General features: G+C 35.8%; 2 protein-coding genes across 3 annotated transcripts; both read right to left on the bottom strand.

The window, feature by feature from the left end:
- Positions 1 to 811: 811 nt before the first annotated feature.
- On the bottom strand, positions 812 to 9,359 carry LOC132126143 (methyl-CpG-binding domain protein 1-like). Of its 2 annotated transcripts, none has more exons than XM_059537232.1 (17): positions 9,296 to 9,359; positions 8,409 to 8,779; positions 8,135 to 8,272; positions 6,495 to 6,618; positions 6,054 to 6,412; positions 5,876 to 5,958; positions 5,729 to 5,754; positions 5,452 to 5,622; positions 5,044 to 5,106; positions 4,897 to 4,929; positions 4,733 to 4,813; positions 4,275 to 4,439; positions 3,636 to 3,866; positions 3,487 to 3,561; positions 3,195 to 3,287; positions 2,357 to 2,491; positions 812 to 2,273 (listed from the first exon to the last, which is right to left on the bottom strand). In XM_059537232.1, exons 2-17 carry the CDS (start codon positions 8,747 to 8,749, stop codon positions 1,806 to 1,808), a joined length of 2,586 nt encoding a protein of 861 aa, XP_059393215.1. In that variant the 5' UTR covers positions 8,750 to 8,779; positions 9,296 to 9,359; the 3' UTR covers positions 812 to 1,805. The 2 variants fall into 2 exon arrangements, with proteins under 2 accessions (XP_059393215.1, XP_059393214.1); XM_059537231.1 differs by lacking the exon at positions 9,296 to 9,359 and adding an exon at positions 8,860 to 9,289.
- A 337-nt stretch (positions 9,360 to 9,696) lies between these two features.
- LOC132126561 (CXXC-type zinc finger protein 1-like) lies at positions 9,697 to 15,182 on the bottom strand. The gene is made up of 14 exons (XM_059537873.1): positions 14,952 to 15,182; positions 14,432 to 14,535; positions 14,229 to 14,329; positions 14,015 to 14,136; positions 13,503 to 13,658; positions 13,286 to 13,423; positions 13,012 to 13,119; positions 11,654 to 11,832; positions 11,326 to 11,533; positions 11,094 to 11,204; positions 10,937 to 10,986; positions 10,553 to 10,649; positions 10,039 to 10,191; positions 9,697 to 9,958 (listed from the first exon to the last, which is right to left on the bottom strand). Exons 1-14 carry the CDS (start codon positions 14,952 to 14,954, stop codon positions 9,812 to 9,814), a joined length of 1,677 nt encoding a protein of 558 aa, XP_059393856.1. The 5' UTR covers positions 14,955 to 15,182; the 3' UTR covers positions 9,697 to 9,811.
- Positions 15,183 to 16,827: the final 1,645 nt, after the last annotated feature.

Raw genomic sequence — 16,827 nt, 5'->3', positions numbered from 1 at the left:
TACACACACCATGTCTAAACTGAGGTTTGCATTGCTTTCTAGGATGTTAGACTGTTTGCAACGAAAAAAAAGCATGTTGAATAGTGAACAACTGAACATTTCCTAAGGGAATAATTTACTATTTAGACAAGTAAACCGATTATCTATTTTATATATATATATATATATATATATATATATATATATATATATATATATATATATATATAATTGTATCTATATAACAACATAAAAAACACATTTAAATTTTAGATTCTACTTTGCACTAACTAAATGCATTAAGCGAATTATACTGTGCTATGCCGCCCCCTTTGGTGCATGTGTGTATTGCATAATTGATCCATGATACCGCAGAAGAACATTTGCATGTGGACGCTGCAGCAACTGCATGACATCAGTGATGCTTTTAAAGTCCGGTATTTAAATTAAGTTACTGAATGAGTCCTTATAAAGACAACACACTACAAACAAAAATAGTTTTGGGCTATTTAGCTTCCATTACACATCATCTATCAAACTAGTGGAAAGAAAACATCTAAATACATATTTAAGCTACTCCACTTGAGTAGCACATTCACTAAATATAATTTTTTCCAACAATTTTTTTTACATAGGAGTTTGTAGACATATTTACTCCTAAAAAAACATTGACAACAAAGAGATATCCAGAATCACCCCTGTAAAAATCTTTAACTATTATATAGCAATAAAATACATCTGAGGAAGCTTGTAATATAACATTTTATGTGCTGTGATTAATTAACTAGCAAAGTATATATATATTGTGATATATATTGCCTTGAGCACATAATGGCAGTCATTCAATGGAGAATACAATTTATTAAATAAACAGAAATAAATCAGATTATTTATATGAAAGCACATACAAACATAATTCAAAGTGTTTTGTAACAGAGGAAACAAATTCTGTAAAGCAAAAGATGTGCTTATAAAAAATTAAAAAAAAAACACATTCTCGCTATATTTTATCTAATTTCTCTGCCACCAATTGCACTATGTACAAAATTGTCTATCCAAAACGAAAGCAGCCTCATCCCATATCATACAGCAATTATTAAATTTTTTAACAAACATGGACCTTCCACCTGATCAATGCATTCTGAAAACCCCCCCTGAGAAGTACATAAGCATTAAAACATGTACAGATATCACTGGTGTGAGGAATTAAAACAAAATGGATTTGAAGCACTATTATAACTTTAGTGCAAGGCCAGATGTACAGTTAAACTGCTCAATGTCTGACTATGTAAAACATTTCCATTCACTGCCTCCATTTATATGACCAGGATTCAATGAGCATCCTTAGCCAGAGTAGGTACCAAAACCTGTCACATATTCTAGGGTAAAAAAACAAACAAACACACAAATAACATCTACATGTTTAGTGGTCACTCATTTAAAGGATAGTTCACTCAAAAATGAACGTTAAGTCATCATTTAATCACCCTGGTGCTGTCTGTTTGCTGTCCACAAAAGAAATAAGGGCATACAACATTACTACAACACCAGGGTAAGTCAATTATGACATCATTTTTATTTTTGGGGAAACTATCTTGTTAATGTGGGAAGTAATATTAGTCCTTTTTGTGGAATAAAGTAACCAAAAACTGATTCATCAGTCAATGTAATGCTGGCACCATTCTGAAAAAACAAAACAAAAAAACAATTCTCTAATATTTTTATATTAGAGTCGAAAGATATTCTAGAATAGTTCAAAATTAGAAAATAGATGATGTATTACTTGAAGACCAATTCCCATGTGCTGAATAGTCTCTCTATACTTTTTATAGAGTTTTGCATTTTTCACAGCATTCTGTTTCTGAAAAAACCAGGAAGTCACAGGTAGCCGCCCGTTCGGGAACCAGAGGCTCTGACCCACTCGTGGATTTTTTGTGCCCTGAGCCCTGGCAGACCGAGTACCTTTCTAGGTCCTCGAGAAGGGCAACAATCTCTTTTGTAGTGGTGAGACGAGGTGGGTGGCTGTCGTAGAGTCTGTGGGTGGGCAGGAGCGGCTGTCCCTGGACACTGATGTGATAGTGGAAGTGGGGCTCAATATGAATAATGGTGTCTGCCATAGTGGAGCGCTTAGAGCACTGCATCAGCTGTAACTGAGGGCCTTCCACCACAACACAGAACCAGAGGACAGGAAGTACCATGCTACGAAGAGATTTCAGGAGAGGCATCAGTTCATGATTGATGTCGATGGCTTGGATGGTGGGGTCACTGTCTCCCATGCTGAATATCTGAGTGATCTGCAAAAGCCAGAAGTGCATAATCATTACTATTCCCATGACTTCCATGTCACACACACCGTATGCCTGAAACGGCTTCTTACCGACGGACAAGACTCGTCCTCCTGTTGCTCCTCTTGACATGGCTCCTGACCTGCTGAACCATGTGATCGATTCCCTTCCCCCAAACTCCCTCCAGGACAGTTTGGTGGAATGGCCATAGGAAGAATCTCTGGTCTCTAAATACATGGGAAGTGGAAAAAAATATATAGCATATAGTAAAATATGTATATAAATGGTATATACAGTTAAAATCATTACTCAAATCTATTAAATTAACTTTGAAAAATAATGCCTATGATGGCAAAGCTGAATTTTCAACCTGTCTTACGTTACATGATCCTTCAGAAATCATTCTGATTTGGTGCTCAAGTCAGCATTCTTATTATTATTAATGTTAAAAACAGTTGTGCTGCCTTGTATGTTTGTGGAAAATGATAGAAAATGTTTTGTATCTTTGAACAGAAAGTTCAAAAGAATGCAATTTGTTTTTGCAACATTATAAATGTATTTACAGTCACTTTTGAACAATTTATATTGTATTAATTTCTTTTAAAAGTTACTTTTTATAGATGTTGCAAATATTTCATTTAAAACATTATCTGGAGGCCATGCATTACTGTTATTTTCAGACTTGCTTTCTCAAGATAATGTGAAAGAAAACAGGATGTGGGAATAATATCAGAGCTATGCATGCACATTGGTTAGACCCAAAATTGATTGGTATAAATACAATCTTGAATGTATTTCACTTTCACCACCCAACCTATGGAAAGACAGCACCTAAGATAACCTTACTGGCTTACTTTTTATTTCCCACTTGCTAATCTTTGTTTGTTTTTATTTGTTTAAGCTGAAAACAGACAAGCATAAGGAGCTTACCGCAGACTGAAGGGCTCTGCTACTGATGCTAGTGCCTTGAAGCCCATTTTCTTTGATCATCTCCGCCCGCCCTATGTGCAGCTGGGGGCTCATCTTCTCAAGAGATAGACGGACAGAAATGAGATATGAGCATATTTATATAGGTCTGTTCAAATAATACAAAAATGCAACTCAAACCAAATAATCCTATTTATGTTTAGAGAAAACTGGGAATCATATCATAACTAAGGAATCATTATGACTTGCTTAACATTATATGGGTATTATATTTATTTTCATGGTGAAAACATACCACAAATTTCTGTGGACTGTAGAATGGGATGTTGTTCATCAAATGACTGTTTGCAACATCAGTATAAACATAAGCCTAAATCAACAAGAAGAAAAAGTTATTGAGAGCAAACAGGAACAAGTGGAAATGCTTTATAGATTCCCGAATACCTTTCTATTGTAACTGGGATGAAGGAACCGGTTCCGATTCAGCACCTGGCCAACACCTGAGGTATGCACAGGTATTGGCACATATGATTCAGCCTCGTTATCTGAAACCTCAAAGTCCCACAACTTTTTGGACCTGGGTCTACCACGTCCATATGTGTACCGTGGCCTGCCGTGTGTAACCCAGCCCTGAGAAAAGAGCATCTCCGCTTCATCCATGGGCAGCAAATGCTTCTATTAAACACAAACATTGAGACAAGATTTTCACTGAACAGGATTTAACTATTCTGGTTCCACTAAACTACACACACAACTAACATACACATAACAGTACTAGACTCAGTTTGTTTGTTTTTTAATAGATTATATAAATAGAACAATCTTAAAAGAGTCATTCATTCACAAGGAGTTAAACTCTCACTAAATAGTCAAAATTTACTCTCAATAAACGTTTAAACATGTTATAGAATATATTACATAAAAACAAATGTTATTATACGGACCAAAAAAAAGATAGAGCATAATCCTAGATTTAGTGGACAACTAAAGGTTTCAAAATAATGTACCATAAAACAACATTCTATTTCATATTAACAAGTCAACGCAAATAATACAATTAAAAAATATTTTATGGAAGCCCACCATAGCCTCTCTTTGACACTGTCGTAGACGGCATTTCTGTCTTTTCTTATTTCTTCCTCCAAACTTGGGTTTGTCCATGCAAAAATCACAGCTTCCACAGTCTGTACGGCGAACGCAGCCTTTACACTTCCCACAGGAACGGCGCCGTACTTTTGGTACACCCATCTGCAAATCAAGAAAAAAAAAAATAATAATAATAATATATATATATATATATATATATATATATATATATATAAAAACCACTCTATTTGAAGAATATTCAGGACACTATTTTAAGTCTCTGACTGTATTAAATATTTGCAGTCTCAAGCAATTTGCAATATATCCCAAATAAGAGGAGAACAAATACTTTGTGATTCTCTGCAAGCAATGCGCATGTGTGTGATCAAGGCACTTGGATCATGTTATTGCAGTGTAAAGATGCAGTGTATTTAACTGGCTAGCTAGAACTCTACCTCATCCAGGCCATTGTCACCATCATTACCCCCAAAGAACATAGACAGATCCTCAGAGTCACTGTACTGCAGATAGGAGCTCTGCTTACAGGAAAACAACATTTAGTTTTAGCTGTTCTACTTAGTTTTAGATTACTCCGAGAGATTATTTATAAGACTTTTACCTGCGATTCCTCAAAATCATCTGAGACTGAGGGCTGAAAAATAAAAGAATGGAAGAGGGAGACTGAATGATTAAAACTTTTTCTTTTACAAGCATAATGAAGCACTGTGTGAAAAGAATAGTGTAGTTCAAAGCATTTTATTCTCACATGTGAAATATTTGAAGCAGTGCTTAGTGATATGTCCATGTTTGGAAACTGCCACTCTGATGCCTGTGGATTAGATAAAGGTGAGTGAGGATTATATGATCATTAGACACAAAGAGTAACTAAGAAGATTAATTTTTTTATTTTTAATAAATTAGCATTTTATTCAGTGAATACATTTATATTGTTACAAAATATTTCTACTTCAAATAAATGCTGTACTTTTGAACTTTGAATTTTTCAAGGAATCCTAAAAAAAAAAAAAGTGTCATTGCTTCCACAAAAATGTTTTCAACAATTTCCGGAGGAACAAATCAGCATATTAAAATGATTTTAATGCTGCTGAAAATTCAGCCTTGCCATCATGGGAATAAATTGTTTCTTAAAATATAATAAACTAATTATTATTACCTTTACAGCCCTGTCTTTATGGATGGGATGCAAACACTTCCGTTTGTGACACTTAGTGACTTTACGAGAGTGGATATTGAGTCGGAGGCGTAGTCGACTATTTCTGCAATTAACACATTTTCCACAGTCCACTGTATATTGGCAAGCCCGGCATCGGCCACATGGAATCCACTACAAAAAAATATACATTTTTTTTTTTTTTTTTACAAATAAATGTTTTTATTTGTAAGCCAACACATTACATAAAGCCAAAAAAAACAAAAAAATGAGAGCATACCTTTTTGTAGGGTTTTCTTCGTTTGACTATTGATAAACCAACAGAAAAAAAAAACAACAACAATACTAGTGTTAGCTGAAATACACTATTACCGCTTACTGGCCTGCACTCACAAATTGGAAAATAAATTACTACATTTTGACTTACATACGATAACCTCTAGTCTGCAATCCTGGCACATAGTTTGTCCCTCTTCAAAATTATAAGTTTTATGACATTTTAGACAGACACTGAGTACAAACAAAAAGAACAGAGTGAAGAAAGATATTAATACCACTGTTTTTGACATTTAGGCTATAGAGTAAGAAAAAGAAGCTCTGCCTACCTAAAACATTTTTGTGGATTTCCACTGGCACCATTGACTGGCCCATCTAGGGCCACAGACACTGAACTGCCTGAAGGAGGAGGAGTTGGATTCGCAGAATCTTCAGTCAGATCAACAGTAAGTTGTGGGGTGGCACTTGGTAAAGCAGTCTCTGTCTCAGGACTAGTATAGGTACTGGATTTTGGAGTGGTCACTGTATTGGCACCCTTTTGGATTGAATATGAGCTCAACTTCGGAGCTGTACCGTAGCTGAGACTAGCCGAAGATCCTGGATTGCTGGCTGCACTACCTGGATCTGCTAATTCATTTGGAAAACTGGGTACAGGAAAGTGTGCCTGGGGAGAATCCACTTTCCTTCTCTATGGATACCAGAATGTAGGTATTAGTGGGAAACATGTGAATAAAAGAAAGCTAAGAATGGCATGCTGAACATCTCCTCACCTTTCTTCTTCGAGGCGCTTCATCAAGAAACTGGCCTGTTTTAAAATCAAAATTTGTGAGGTCCACAGATTCACTCATAAACTTCAGAAGCTCAACCCTACTTCTTACTTTATGACCTCTTGGACTGAAAGGAAAGAATAATAATAAAATGAATGGGTGAAGCAAAATAGTAATGCCTTATTACACCATTTACTCACCAATGGATCCTCTGCAGTGAATGGATGCCAAAGTCCCAAACAGCTGATAAAATCATCACAATAATTTGTACAATTATATAAATTAACATCAAGTGAAAAGCTGCATGTGTGTGATAAATTCATCTAGTTGATTTTAACTCCAAACCACTGTTTCTGGCTACCTATTAAGTTCCGTATCAGTTACAAATTATCATTACTTACCTATAAGGCCCTAAATGGTTTAGCTCCTGCGTGCCTAACTAGCCTCATACCACGCTACTATCCATCAAGCTCCCTAAGGTCACCAAACGCTGGACTTTTGGTAGTTCCTAGGATAGCAAAGTCCACTAAAGGAGGTAGAGCTTTCTCACATTTGGCTCCCAAACTCTGGAATAGCTTTCCCGATAATGTTCGGGGTTCAGACACACTCTCTCTGTTAAAATCTAGATTAAAAACGCATCTCTTTCGCCAAGCATTCAAATAATGTATCTCTTAAATTGTGAGTGTAGTTGCATCTGATCAAATGCACATTCTTATTCATTAGCATGGGTTAAACTAATTAATTTTACTTCGTTGGATCAGCAGCTATGCTAATGATGTCTCTATTTTGTTTCTATGTTTTGCCACGGGATGTAACCAGGATTTACACAAGCTCCAGTCTGGATCCAGAACACCTGAGAAGAGATGATGCTGAACCTCAGAGGACCTCAGATGATGTTAACCCTGAATCAACAAACAGAACTAACAAATATTGCTAGTGTGCCTGCATCATATAATAATTATTAATTATTAATAATATTAATAATTTTCATCGTCTGGCTGACTACGTCTTGTATTAATTTTTCTAAAAATCCTGTCATACGTGCACAAATTGACAGTCACCACTTATAAGCTACTACTAAATATTGTAGAAACATAATTTTCTATAAAGTTGCTTTGTAACGATTTGTATTGTAAAAAGCGCTATACAAATAAACTTGAATTGAATTGAAAAATATGAGTCCTCTATCCATAATATTGCTTTATTTCCAGTGAAAAACACATCTCGTTATAATCAAGAGAAAAATATGCAAAGATCAAGCGTAATTTACAAGCAAAAACTGTCCAAAACAGTTCTAAAGAAATAGATTTTCAATATTTTGATGCAAGAGGATGAAGTGTTATTACAGACTCACATTTTGGCCACAAGCAATGGTTTAACATTAAAATGCCTTAGAAAACATGCGTTTGCTTTTAATTTTACACAGAAGACATTGATCGATAAACTAGAATTGCGGGGATCGCTTGTGGAATGCTGCGATGTTTTAATCAGCTGTTTGTACTCACATTCTGACGGCACCCATTCACTGCAAAGGATCTTTTAGTGAGCAAGGGATTCTACATCTCGAATGTTATGAGGGGTAGTACATTTTTTAGAAATTTTCATTTCTAACTATTCCTTTAATTGAGTCATTTTTACAATACCTCATGTAGTATGTATCACTGCGTCCTTCACTGGTGCCTGACCGACGAAAAACCTGTTTGCGTTTCCATCCTTTCCCTAATGATGGCCAATCTTCCCATTCTTCATCTAACTCGCATTGTGCTCTCCTCCTCGGTCTCCTAGAAGAAAAAGCAAAACATGCATCTGTTTTAGCTTAAAAATAAATGCATAGGAGGAAAATGTATTATTTTCCAGTAACTTATCACTTAAAGTTTGACGTGAGATGTTTAATTAGAATCCAGGTTATTTACATACCCAACACCTCTGCCACCTCTCTCTCCAGCGTTTTTCCTAACACTAACCACACTGCCGCTCCATTCGCTCCCCACAAGGCTCTCTATTTCTCCATCAACGCTCTGGGAATCGGCATCGTCGCAGTCTTCTTCGAGTGGCTCCAACCAGTCACAAGGTGGTTTGTCATCGTCTTTGGAAGACTCACCCTCCTTCTCAGTTACAGCTCCCTCTTTGTTTTCATCCGTGACATGATTCTGGATGTCTGTGCTTTCCATGGGCTCTTTGCTTTCCTCCGTATTTGCATCTTTGACTTTGGTTGTTGGTTCTGCAAGAGACGCAGCCACTACTTCCTCTGTTTCCATGTTAGTAGAGCTTCCCTGTTCTTATTACAGCTGCAATAAGGAAATACACATTAGTGGGGCTACACTCAGATACAGTGTTTTAAGCAGCAAACAATACTTATTTCTTCTACCTTCCAGCACTGTAAATCATCTACTCTTTGTCCATCTGAAGCTCCTTCGTTTTAATAACGTTGAAGTAACTGAATAATTTCTTTGCAATATGTTATGACACCTGCAGTTGAGTCCAACAGTCAGCTGACCGCCTATTGTTGCTCTTCGTATAAATAACAAACGCTTTATCGATTAAACCACGACTTTTAATGCAGAAAATGCTGTCTAGGTAGTCAGCAAATTAGGTTTTGAGACACAGCCTTACGTTAGACGTATTAGCGCCAATACTTAGCGTGGTAGCTAAAGTATTAGCAAACGCGAAATGATAGTAAACAAAACATTATTATTTAGATTTACCAGGACTGTTTGCTGTTTTTAACGGTCATGTTAAACTAATCAGAAATACGACCCAGACATTTTTAAAAGCCTACCTGTAAACCCTTCAACAATACTCACATTTATATATTTTAAATACTGAAACAGGAGAGGAACCGGAAGTGGATGTAAACCGGAAACACGTGACTCGGGCATTTTGAATAAATAAAGTTCCCTGCTCACGTCTCAAAAAGCTAAATGATGTTGATGTTAAGTACAGAGTAGGCTGAAATACTAATAATCATTCAACTTAAAAAATATATATTTATATTGTGTAGTTTTATGAGATTAATGGTTATTTTGTCTCTGTTCTGGAAGCTTGTTTTACCTAGACAATTTCATTGTAAGCATACTTGCTCATATGTCAATATAGAACAGATAAAAAGAACTACAAAATAAAGCAAGAAATATGAGGATTGCAACAAAAATTACAATTTCATAATTAACTAAGCACAAGTAAAATGAATCAATGCAGACTGAAGGAGACACATGAAGAGAGTTTTAATATGATTGACATCATCCAAATAGTGACAAATATACAATATGAAAAGTATACAAACATAAAAAAATATTTTTTGCACAGAGATTGTTGGCACGCTATCTGTCTTTGTTGCAGCGGAGGTCAGTGGTCAGAGGGTCATGCTGAATGGTCTGGTGGAGCATCAGGGCCAATAGTCCTGCTCTGTTGGTCATGGCCGTCCTCACATTACGTTCTTGTTCAAACAGCTCATCCAGCTTGTACCACTGTTTTGATGGGGAAATATGAGTTATATGAAACCAAATTAAGACTACGATGAAAATAAGTTTTGAAGAACTTTACTGACCACTCTGACACGCTCCAGGTCCACTTCCGCCCGTCTGAGCTTCTCCCAGCTGTAATGCTTGTTGCACTTGCGTTTCGAGACCCTGCAATACTCTCCAGTCGTCTCAAACACATTACGCACTAGTGGACATCCACACACCTCATCTGCTGGGACCTGAGAAGAGAAAAACAGAAAAGTGATTTACTGAACACAAATCCTGTTATGAAGAGATGTCTGAAGATGTGGTTAATTTCGTTCAGGGGTTTTTGGAGACCCCCAGCACTGTATATTTTGCATGTTTTTGAAAACAATAAGCTATCGTTTCTGTGTAAAAAGTAGCATTGCCAGCTTCTGGCCTAGCATGAATACTACAGCGTCTTTAGTATTTTGCAGAACCGTGTGAACAGGGGTTGTTTAGACAATGTTGCTGCCTGTACGTGAAACTTTTCCAAAATGCAAAGAAGAAAAATCCATTGTCAGTAATCACTGTTGTGTAAACGTACCCTTAGACCATCACTAAACACTAAACTCTCACCTTTGGATCTCTGGAATGTTCTGGACATAAAACTTGGAGTCGCTTGCAGTATGTTTTACTCTGAGGGTTATAAACATCACAGAAGAGTCTTGTGGCCCTAGTAGAAGAAAAAAAAATTATATATATATTTTATTTTTGTATTATTATTATTTTCTTTAAACATAAATTTTATTGCAAATAAAATTAATGTCATCATTTTGTAAGTCACTTTGGACAAAAGTGTCTGCTAAATGACTACTTGTAGATGTAAATATACATAAACTTTGGTAAAACTCCCCACAAATAGAGGAATTATAAGAAAAACCAAGTGAATGAAGGATATACAGACACATTCAATCAAAACTGCTGTACTATATAATAAGAATTAAATTATAGCCCTCTTACCCTTCAATTCTGGTTGGGAAAATGGAACCAAAAGAGGTCTGGCTTTCATACTGTTAAAATAATAAATCAAGTGTTAGTGTAATACAAAGCGATTCTGTTTTAAGGAATGCCACATCAGACCAAAAATTCACTATTCAATACAACTAAATATATTCACCTTGGCATAACATCTCTCCATATGCCTCAGCGCCACCTTGGGGTTAATAGGGTGACTACAGGACACACAGAAGATCTGAAGGTCTGTATCTTCACTGTCCGTTTCATTCACCTGCAAGACAGGACATTAGCTTGCTTACACCAATAAACATGACACACCAATAAACATCTTATACTAATTACTCTACAAAATTTAATGATATTAGAATAAGAAAGTACTGCTGGAAACTTACATCCTCATCCTGTTGGACCATCTGCTGCTTGGCTTTGGCAATGATGCCCTCGAGCTCATGGAAACGGCGCTCCATCTCGGCGAGGCGCATCCGTGCAGCCTGCTGCTCCCTGCGGATGCGCTCCAGCTGTTTTTTGCCGTGTTCCTCAGCGATGCAGGGGCTCTGCTGCCACTGCTGGATGCGTTGTGGGAGGATCTCATAGATGCGGCTGCACAAATCAGCAGACCAAGAAATCAACAAAATCTTTTCCAAACACAGTCAATTGGTATTGGTATAACATTGCATGACTGTTCCATGCTGGTTGGCTGCACTTGATGAAATAACCTACTTGGTGGCCAGCTTCATGCCACAGTCCTCAGAGCAGTATTTTGAGTTTGGAAGTGCTGGCTCAATACAGTTTGGCCCCAGACACTGCTGCATGTCTCCTCCATGTCTGCCGTCTCCCCTCTCCCTGTGTCTCGAACGATCACGGTGCTTCTGTTTCTGCTTGTGGCGACGGGACTCTTTCTGTGAAAGAGGAGCACAATTATGAGATGAGCAAACAATTCCGAAGAATGTTGAGAGCCAAACAGTTTCTAGACTGTCCTCACTGACTGCCATAGTATTTTATTGCATACTATAGAACTCAGTGGGGACCAAAAACTGTTTGGTTAACAACATTCTTCAAACTATTTTCTTATATGTTCAACAGAAGAAATAAACTCATACAGGTTTAGAATAAGTTGAGGGTGAATAAATGATCATTTTCATTACATTTACATTTATTCATTTAGCAGACACTTTTATCCAAAGCGACTTACAAATAAGAACAGTGGAAGCAATCAAAAACAACAAAAAGAGCAATGAAATATAAGTGCTATAACAAGTCTCAGTTAGCTTAACACAGTACACGTAGCATGGGCTTTAGATAATATAATAAGTAAAATGAAAACGCATAGAATAAAAAAAGAATAGAGCAAGCTAGTGTTAGAGGTCATTACATGTGTGTATATATATATATATATATATATATATATATATACATACACACACACACACACACACACACAATTGCATAATAAATGAAAAGGAAATAGAATACAAAAAGATTAGAAAGGCAGTTAGATTTTCTTTTAAAGAATAGAATTAGAATAGTGAGTGCCAAAGTTACTAGCTGAACTTTCTCTTCAACCCACATGTTATGCTCTGGTCATTTTGACTTCCTGAAAATGCTACATAATATAACTCCAATGGACTAAAATTGCTCATAAACTTCTATTTAAGCTATCATATTACCAAACATTGGTTTTAATGTCTTTATCAACTTGTCTTCTTTTAATTAGCACAGGTTTTATAGTTTTCTTTTTGGAACTGGTTAATTGTAGGCCTCTATGAACATTAATCTTTTTTAAGTTTTTGAGTGAACATTGCCAAAATTATCCTCAATGAATACTTTTCTCATTAAAACGGAGGTGTGTAAGAGCAGATCAGGGAGACCAACAATCAATCAGTTCCATAACGAAATACAAAACCTGTACACACTGAAAGAAAAACTGACAAAAAGACTGAATCTAAGATTTGATTATGATGCAGCATGCTGAGAGATTTACAAGCAATTTTTTTATTTACAATTAAATATATATTTTTAATTTGGTTAAGGATTGTCAACACAACAAAAGGTTTAAGGAACAGTTTTCCTCATTGTACCTTTTTGTCAATTTTTTTGTCTCTCCTCTTGACGTGCTTGACTTTTATAGCTTTCTTCCGTGGGACAGGGCTGTAAAGTGGGCCGTCTTCATCATCACTGCCCCATGACTTAAAAAAAAAAGAGGGTTGAGGTTTATCTATAAGTGCTAGACCAACAGCATAATCCCCATCAAGCATTTCTCACAAAAATACTCAGGTTAAAATACATATTATAACCTGACAAGTTCAAAGAAATGTAAGTGATTGTGGTTGAGATACAGAAATGAGTGATTACCGCATTTCTGTCCTTGTAATGCTCATATGGCTCCATATCGTTGTCATCATAATCATCTGAGTATCGTCTATTCCTGTGCATTATATTGTCCTTCCTTTCACACAGAGAAAACTCCTCGTCTCGAACACGCAGCATTTTCTGCAAAAACATTGCGAGAGAAAATTAACTACAAAACAAAAAACAAAACAATAATCCACCTAAAAATAAAGAAACTTACCCGTGCACGGACAACACACTGCCTTAGACGACATTTCTGCCGAATCTTGTTTGGGCCGCCAAATTTCTTCATGTCTTTACAGAAATCGCAATGACCACAGTCCTCCGTCCTAGTGCAGGGTTCACACTCACCACACATACGGGCAGAGCGCTTCACCTGGAATGCAGTTCATAGACAGTAATATTTTTTTGCCTTTGTTCTTTAATAAATGTAATAATTACAAGAGGTTACAAGGTTTATTTAAGAGCTGGAGGATATATATATATAAACTTTATTAAATTTAAACTTATTACATTTATTTAAAATTCTATTTTTATTTTATTCATTATTTTGTTTTAACATAAATCAATTTCCATAATAGTGAAATATCTTAATAATCAAATGAGATTAAATATGATTTTTGAAGTATTTAATTCAGTGCATATTTCCAAAAATAATTTTGGTCAAATTACCCACCCATAATGCAACAGAGAAAGTGACATCATAAAAAGGCAAACTTGAGAAACACTAACTTTGGATCCTCGACGCTCGATCTTGTACTCTGGAGTGCTGGACCGTTTTTCAACTCTCTCTGGCTCGACATCTCTATCACGGTTTTTTTTCCGATAGCGGATTGAAAGAGATGGATCCAGTTCTATGAGATGAAGAATATAACACATGTTTTAACACAACATATGTTCAAGTGCATGTTTAAATATTCTGAGGTGAAAGTCTTCAGTCACTGACTCTGACACTGTTGGCAATACCACTCCCTGATCGCTTTGGCCATCTTCTCTGTCACATTTATGCAGTGACCGTGGAACCACTCATTGCAGTTGTCACAACCACTATGGGAAAAGGATTTGATGAAAAATTAAGCATTCTGTTTGGATACATACACGGTTATGTAATACTTTTTGTGAGAACATAGTTGGAGAGATCTGTCTTACATCATGAAGCAGTTTATGTCTGGTTTTCTGCAGATGCAGTAGAGAGGGGCATTCTCTGTATCTAGTACAGCTGGAGGCTGCTCTATATCAGACATCTCGCTGTCCTATGACGACAGAGACAATACAAAGTGTTTACAAACACTTGAGCTATAACAAGCTACACTTAATGGAAATATCAACAGATTCAGAGACATGGCACCCCACACTGGAAATTAGAAACATTGAATTATATCAAAAATAAAGATAAGGTAATAATTTAACACCAAGAATACTCATTTACATGTTCTGACCACAGTTCAAAAACAGTAAGTCACAATATTAGCATGATAGCACACTTGGCTACAAAACGATTACGTTAGCTATTAACCAATTAATATTTACTCCTTAATATTGACAATATAGTTAGGTCAATAATGCGTTGTTTAATTCGCAACCATTGTTTTTAGAGAATTTATTTTTGTTTTATTTTGACTGCTCAAGGTGCAGCTAAAATGCTATCAAATCATAATAGCAGACTTACCATCACTGCTCCCCGCCTTCTGGAAGACCCGATCAAAAAGAGCAAATGAGGACTGATTAAGATAATACCTCACTGCATAAACACGTCTCTATCCTGTATGTTCCGACCTTGATAACAGTACAATTCCTAACACAATACTACGAACTGAACCGGTATAATAAACCGTATAGTTGGTACATGGTTCAGTGGCTAACAGCGTCGTCTCGGGTCTGTTTGAGCTGGTTTGAGCAGAGGTTTGCTTGTCATAATAAAAGTCATCAACAGGGAAAAAATTATGTTCCTTTTTTAAGTCGTTCACAGACGAATCAGATTAAATGCTACAGTATAAATACCTAATAATAAATGTGTTTTCTGTTACAGTTTTATAATAAACAACAGCAATAAAACTATATTAATAAAGGATACACATTGTTATTAGCATTAGTTGTAGTAATTATATTATTATTATTTTAAATAATTGTTGTAAATATATTTTATTGCATTTATTTGTTGGTAGGGGGTGTGGTGCAAGTGCGTCATATCAACACTAATGATCAGGCAAAGCAACTGCCACTGCTGTGCCCAATTTCGACCCCCTGACGAATTATTACCCACCTTGTTCAAGTCGCTGATTGCCTAATCCTAACCCCACCCCCAATCCTAACCCCTCCACAGTGTTGGGAAGGTTACTTTGGAAATGTAATAGGTTACAGATTACAAGTTACCCTATTTAAAATGTAATAGTAGTGTAACTTTTTCAATTACTTTATTAAAGTAATGTAACTAATTACTTTTGATTACTTTTCGATTACTTTTCAAAATCTCTAATAAATGTTTATTTGCAACTGTTAATCATCTTCAAACATTTACACCATTCAGGTTTAACCTTACAGTAGTGCTCAATACTAGACTTTTACAAGCCTTCATCACTTGAATTAAGATGATCAAATTTGAACACATGTCTGCTTCATTAATTTCCACATGGGGCGGACTGCGATAAAATTTCAGACCGGGAAATCTCAAACTCATACAAACAAATTCATGGACAACACTATTTTTTGTATGGACCTGATATAAAAAAAAGATTTAAATCTTTAGTTTGGGGACATGCAAAATAATTAAAAGTTCTCTCCTGAACTTCACCTTCACTTCATTTTTCTTTTCAGCCTCTTTATTTTGCCCTGTTATCCATCTACCTCATGACTTTAACACTCAAGATTTAACAAAACTATACTTTCTAAATTGCCTACATGTCAAAATGAGTGCATCACTACAATATAAAATCCTAATACTGAACATGTCATGTTTTTCCCTCACAAAAATTAACTGCTTTTATTACGTAAAAGTACAGTAACAATGTTTTTTTATTATTATTATTATTGCAAATGGATTACCATTTGTATTTATTTTAAATAAATAAATATGTAAATTTGTGGCATGGTTTAACAACAGTAACCTTTGTCTCTGGATTTATAGCAAAATATTAAAACTTTGCATATGCTTTGATTCAAGTGTACTTTTGATATATTTGTCCAAAATGTGGCATATTCCGTCCGCGTTAGGCAATAGCAATCCCGTTTTTATGACTGGATTCTACTAACCAGATTATGTTTCTGCATCGCGGAAATTATAGGGCCGTACGTCTCAGAATAGTCGGTTCAATTTGGGAAAGAAATCAATTAAATCTGTATGTGGATGTGTGTAAATATTCAAATGTAATCCCCACTGTAATCTTTAAAATTTTCATTAGTACTGTAACTGTAATTGAATTACAAATTTTTTCTTAGTAACTGTAACTGATTACGGTTACATTTATTTTGTAATTAAATTACGTAATTAAGTTACATGTAACTAGTTACTCCCCAACACTGCCCCTCCACCACACCTACTCCTAAAC

This window comes from Carassius carassius, chromosome 44 (genome assembly GCF_963082965.1).
Source record: "Carassius carassius chromosome 44, fCarCar2.1, whole genome shotgun sequence".
Classification (NCBI taxonomy): Eukaryota; Metazoa; Chordata; class Actinopteri; order Cypriniformes; family Cyprinidae; genus Carassius; species Carassius carassius.
Note: the sequence above shows the minus strand (reverse complement) of the source record. Positions and strands in the feature narration are given on the sequence as shown.

What these genes read in the sequence shown, in the direction of transcription:
- LOC132126561 (XM_059537873.1), bottom strand. An exon ending in GGCATGAAGCTGGCCACCAA is followed by an intron (nt 11,534 to 11,653) that starts GTAGGTTATTTC and finishes TGATTTGTGCAG; the next exon opens with CCGCATCTATGAGATCCTCC. An exon ending in TTCCCAACCAGAATTGAAGG is followed by an intron (nt 10,650 to 10,936) that starts GTAAGAGGGCTA and finishes TTCTTCTACTAG; the next exon opens with GGCCACAAGACTCTTCTGTG.
- LOC132126143 (XM_059537232.1), bottom strand. Translation starts at nt 8,749, where the DNA reads ATGGAAACAGAGGAAGTAGTGGCTGCGTCTCTTGCAGAACCAACAACC. An exon ending in CTGCTTCAAATATTTCACAT is followed by an intron (nt 4,930 to 5,043) that starts GTGAGAATAAAA and finishes TTTATTTTTCAG; the next exon opens with CCCTCAGTCTCAGATGATTT. An exon ending in ATCCCAGTTACAATAGAAAG is followed by an intron (nt 3,562 to 3,635) that starts GTATTCGGGAAT and finishes TTGTTGATTTAG; the next exon opens with GCTTATGTTTATACTGATGT.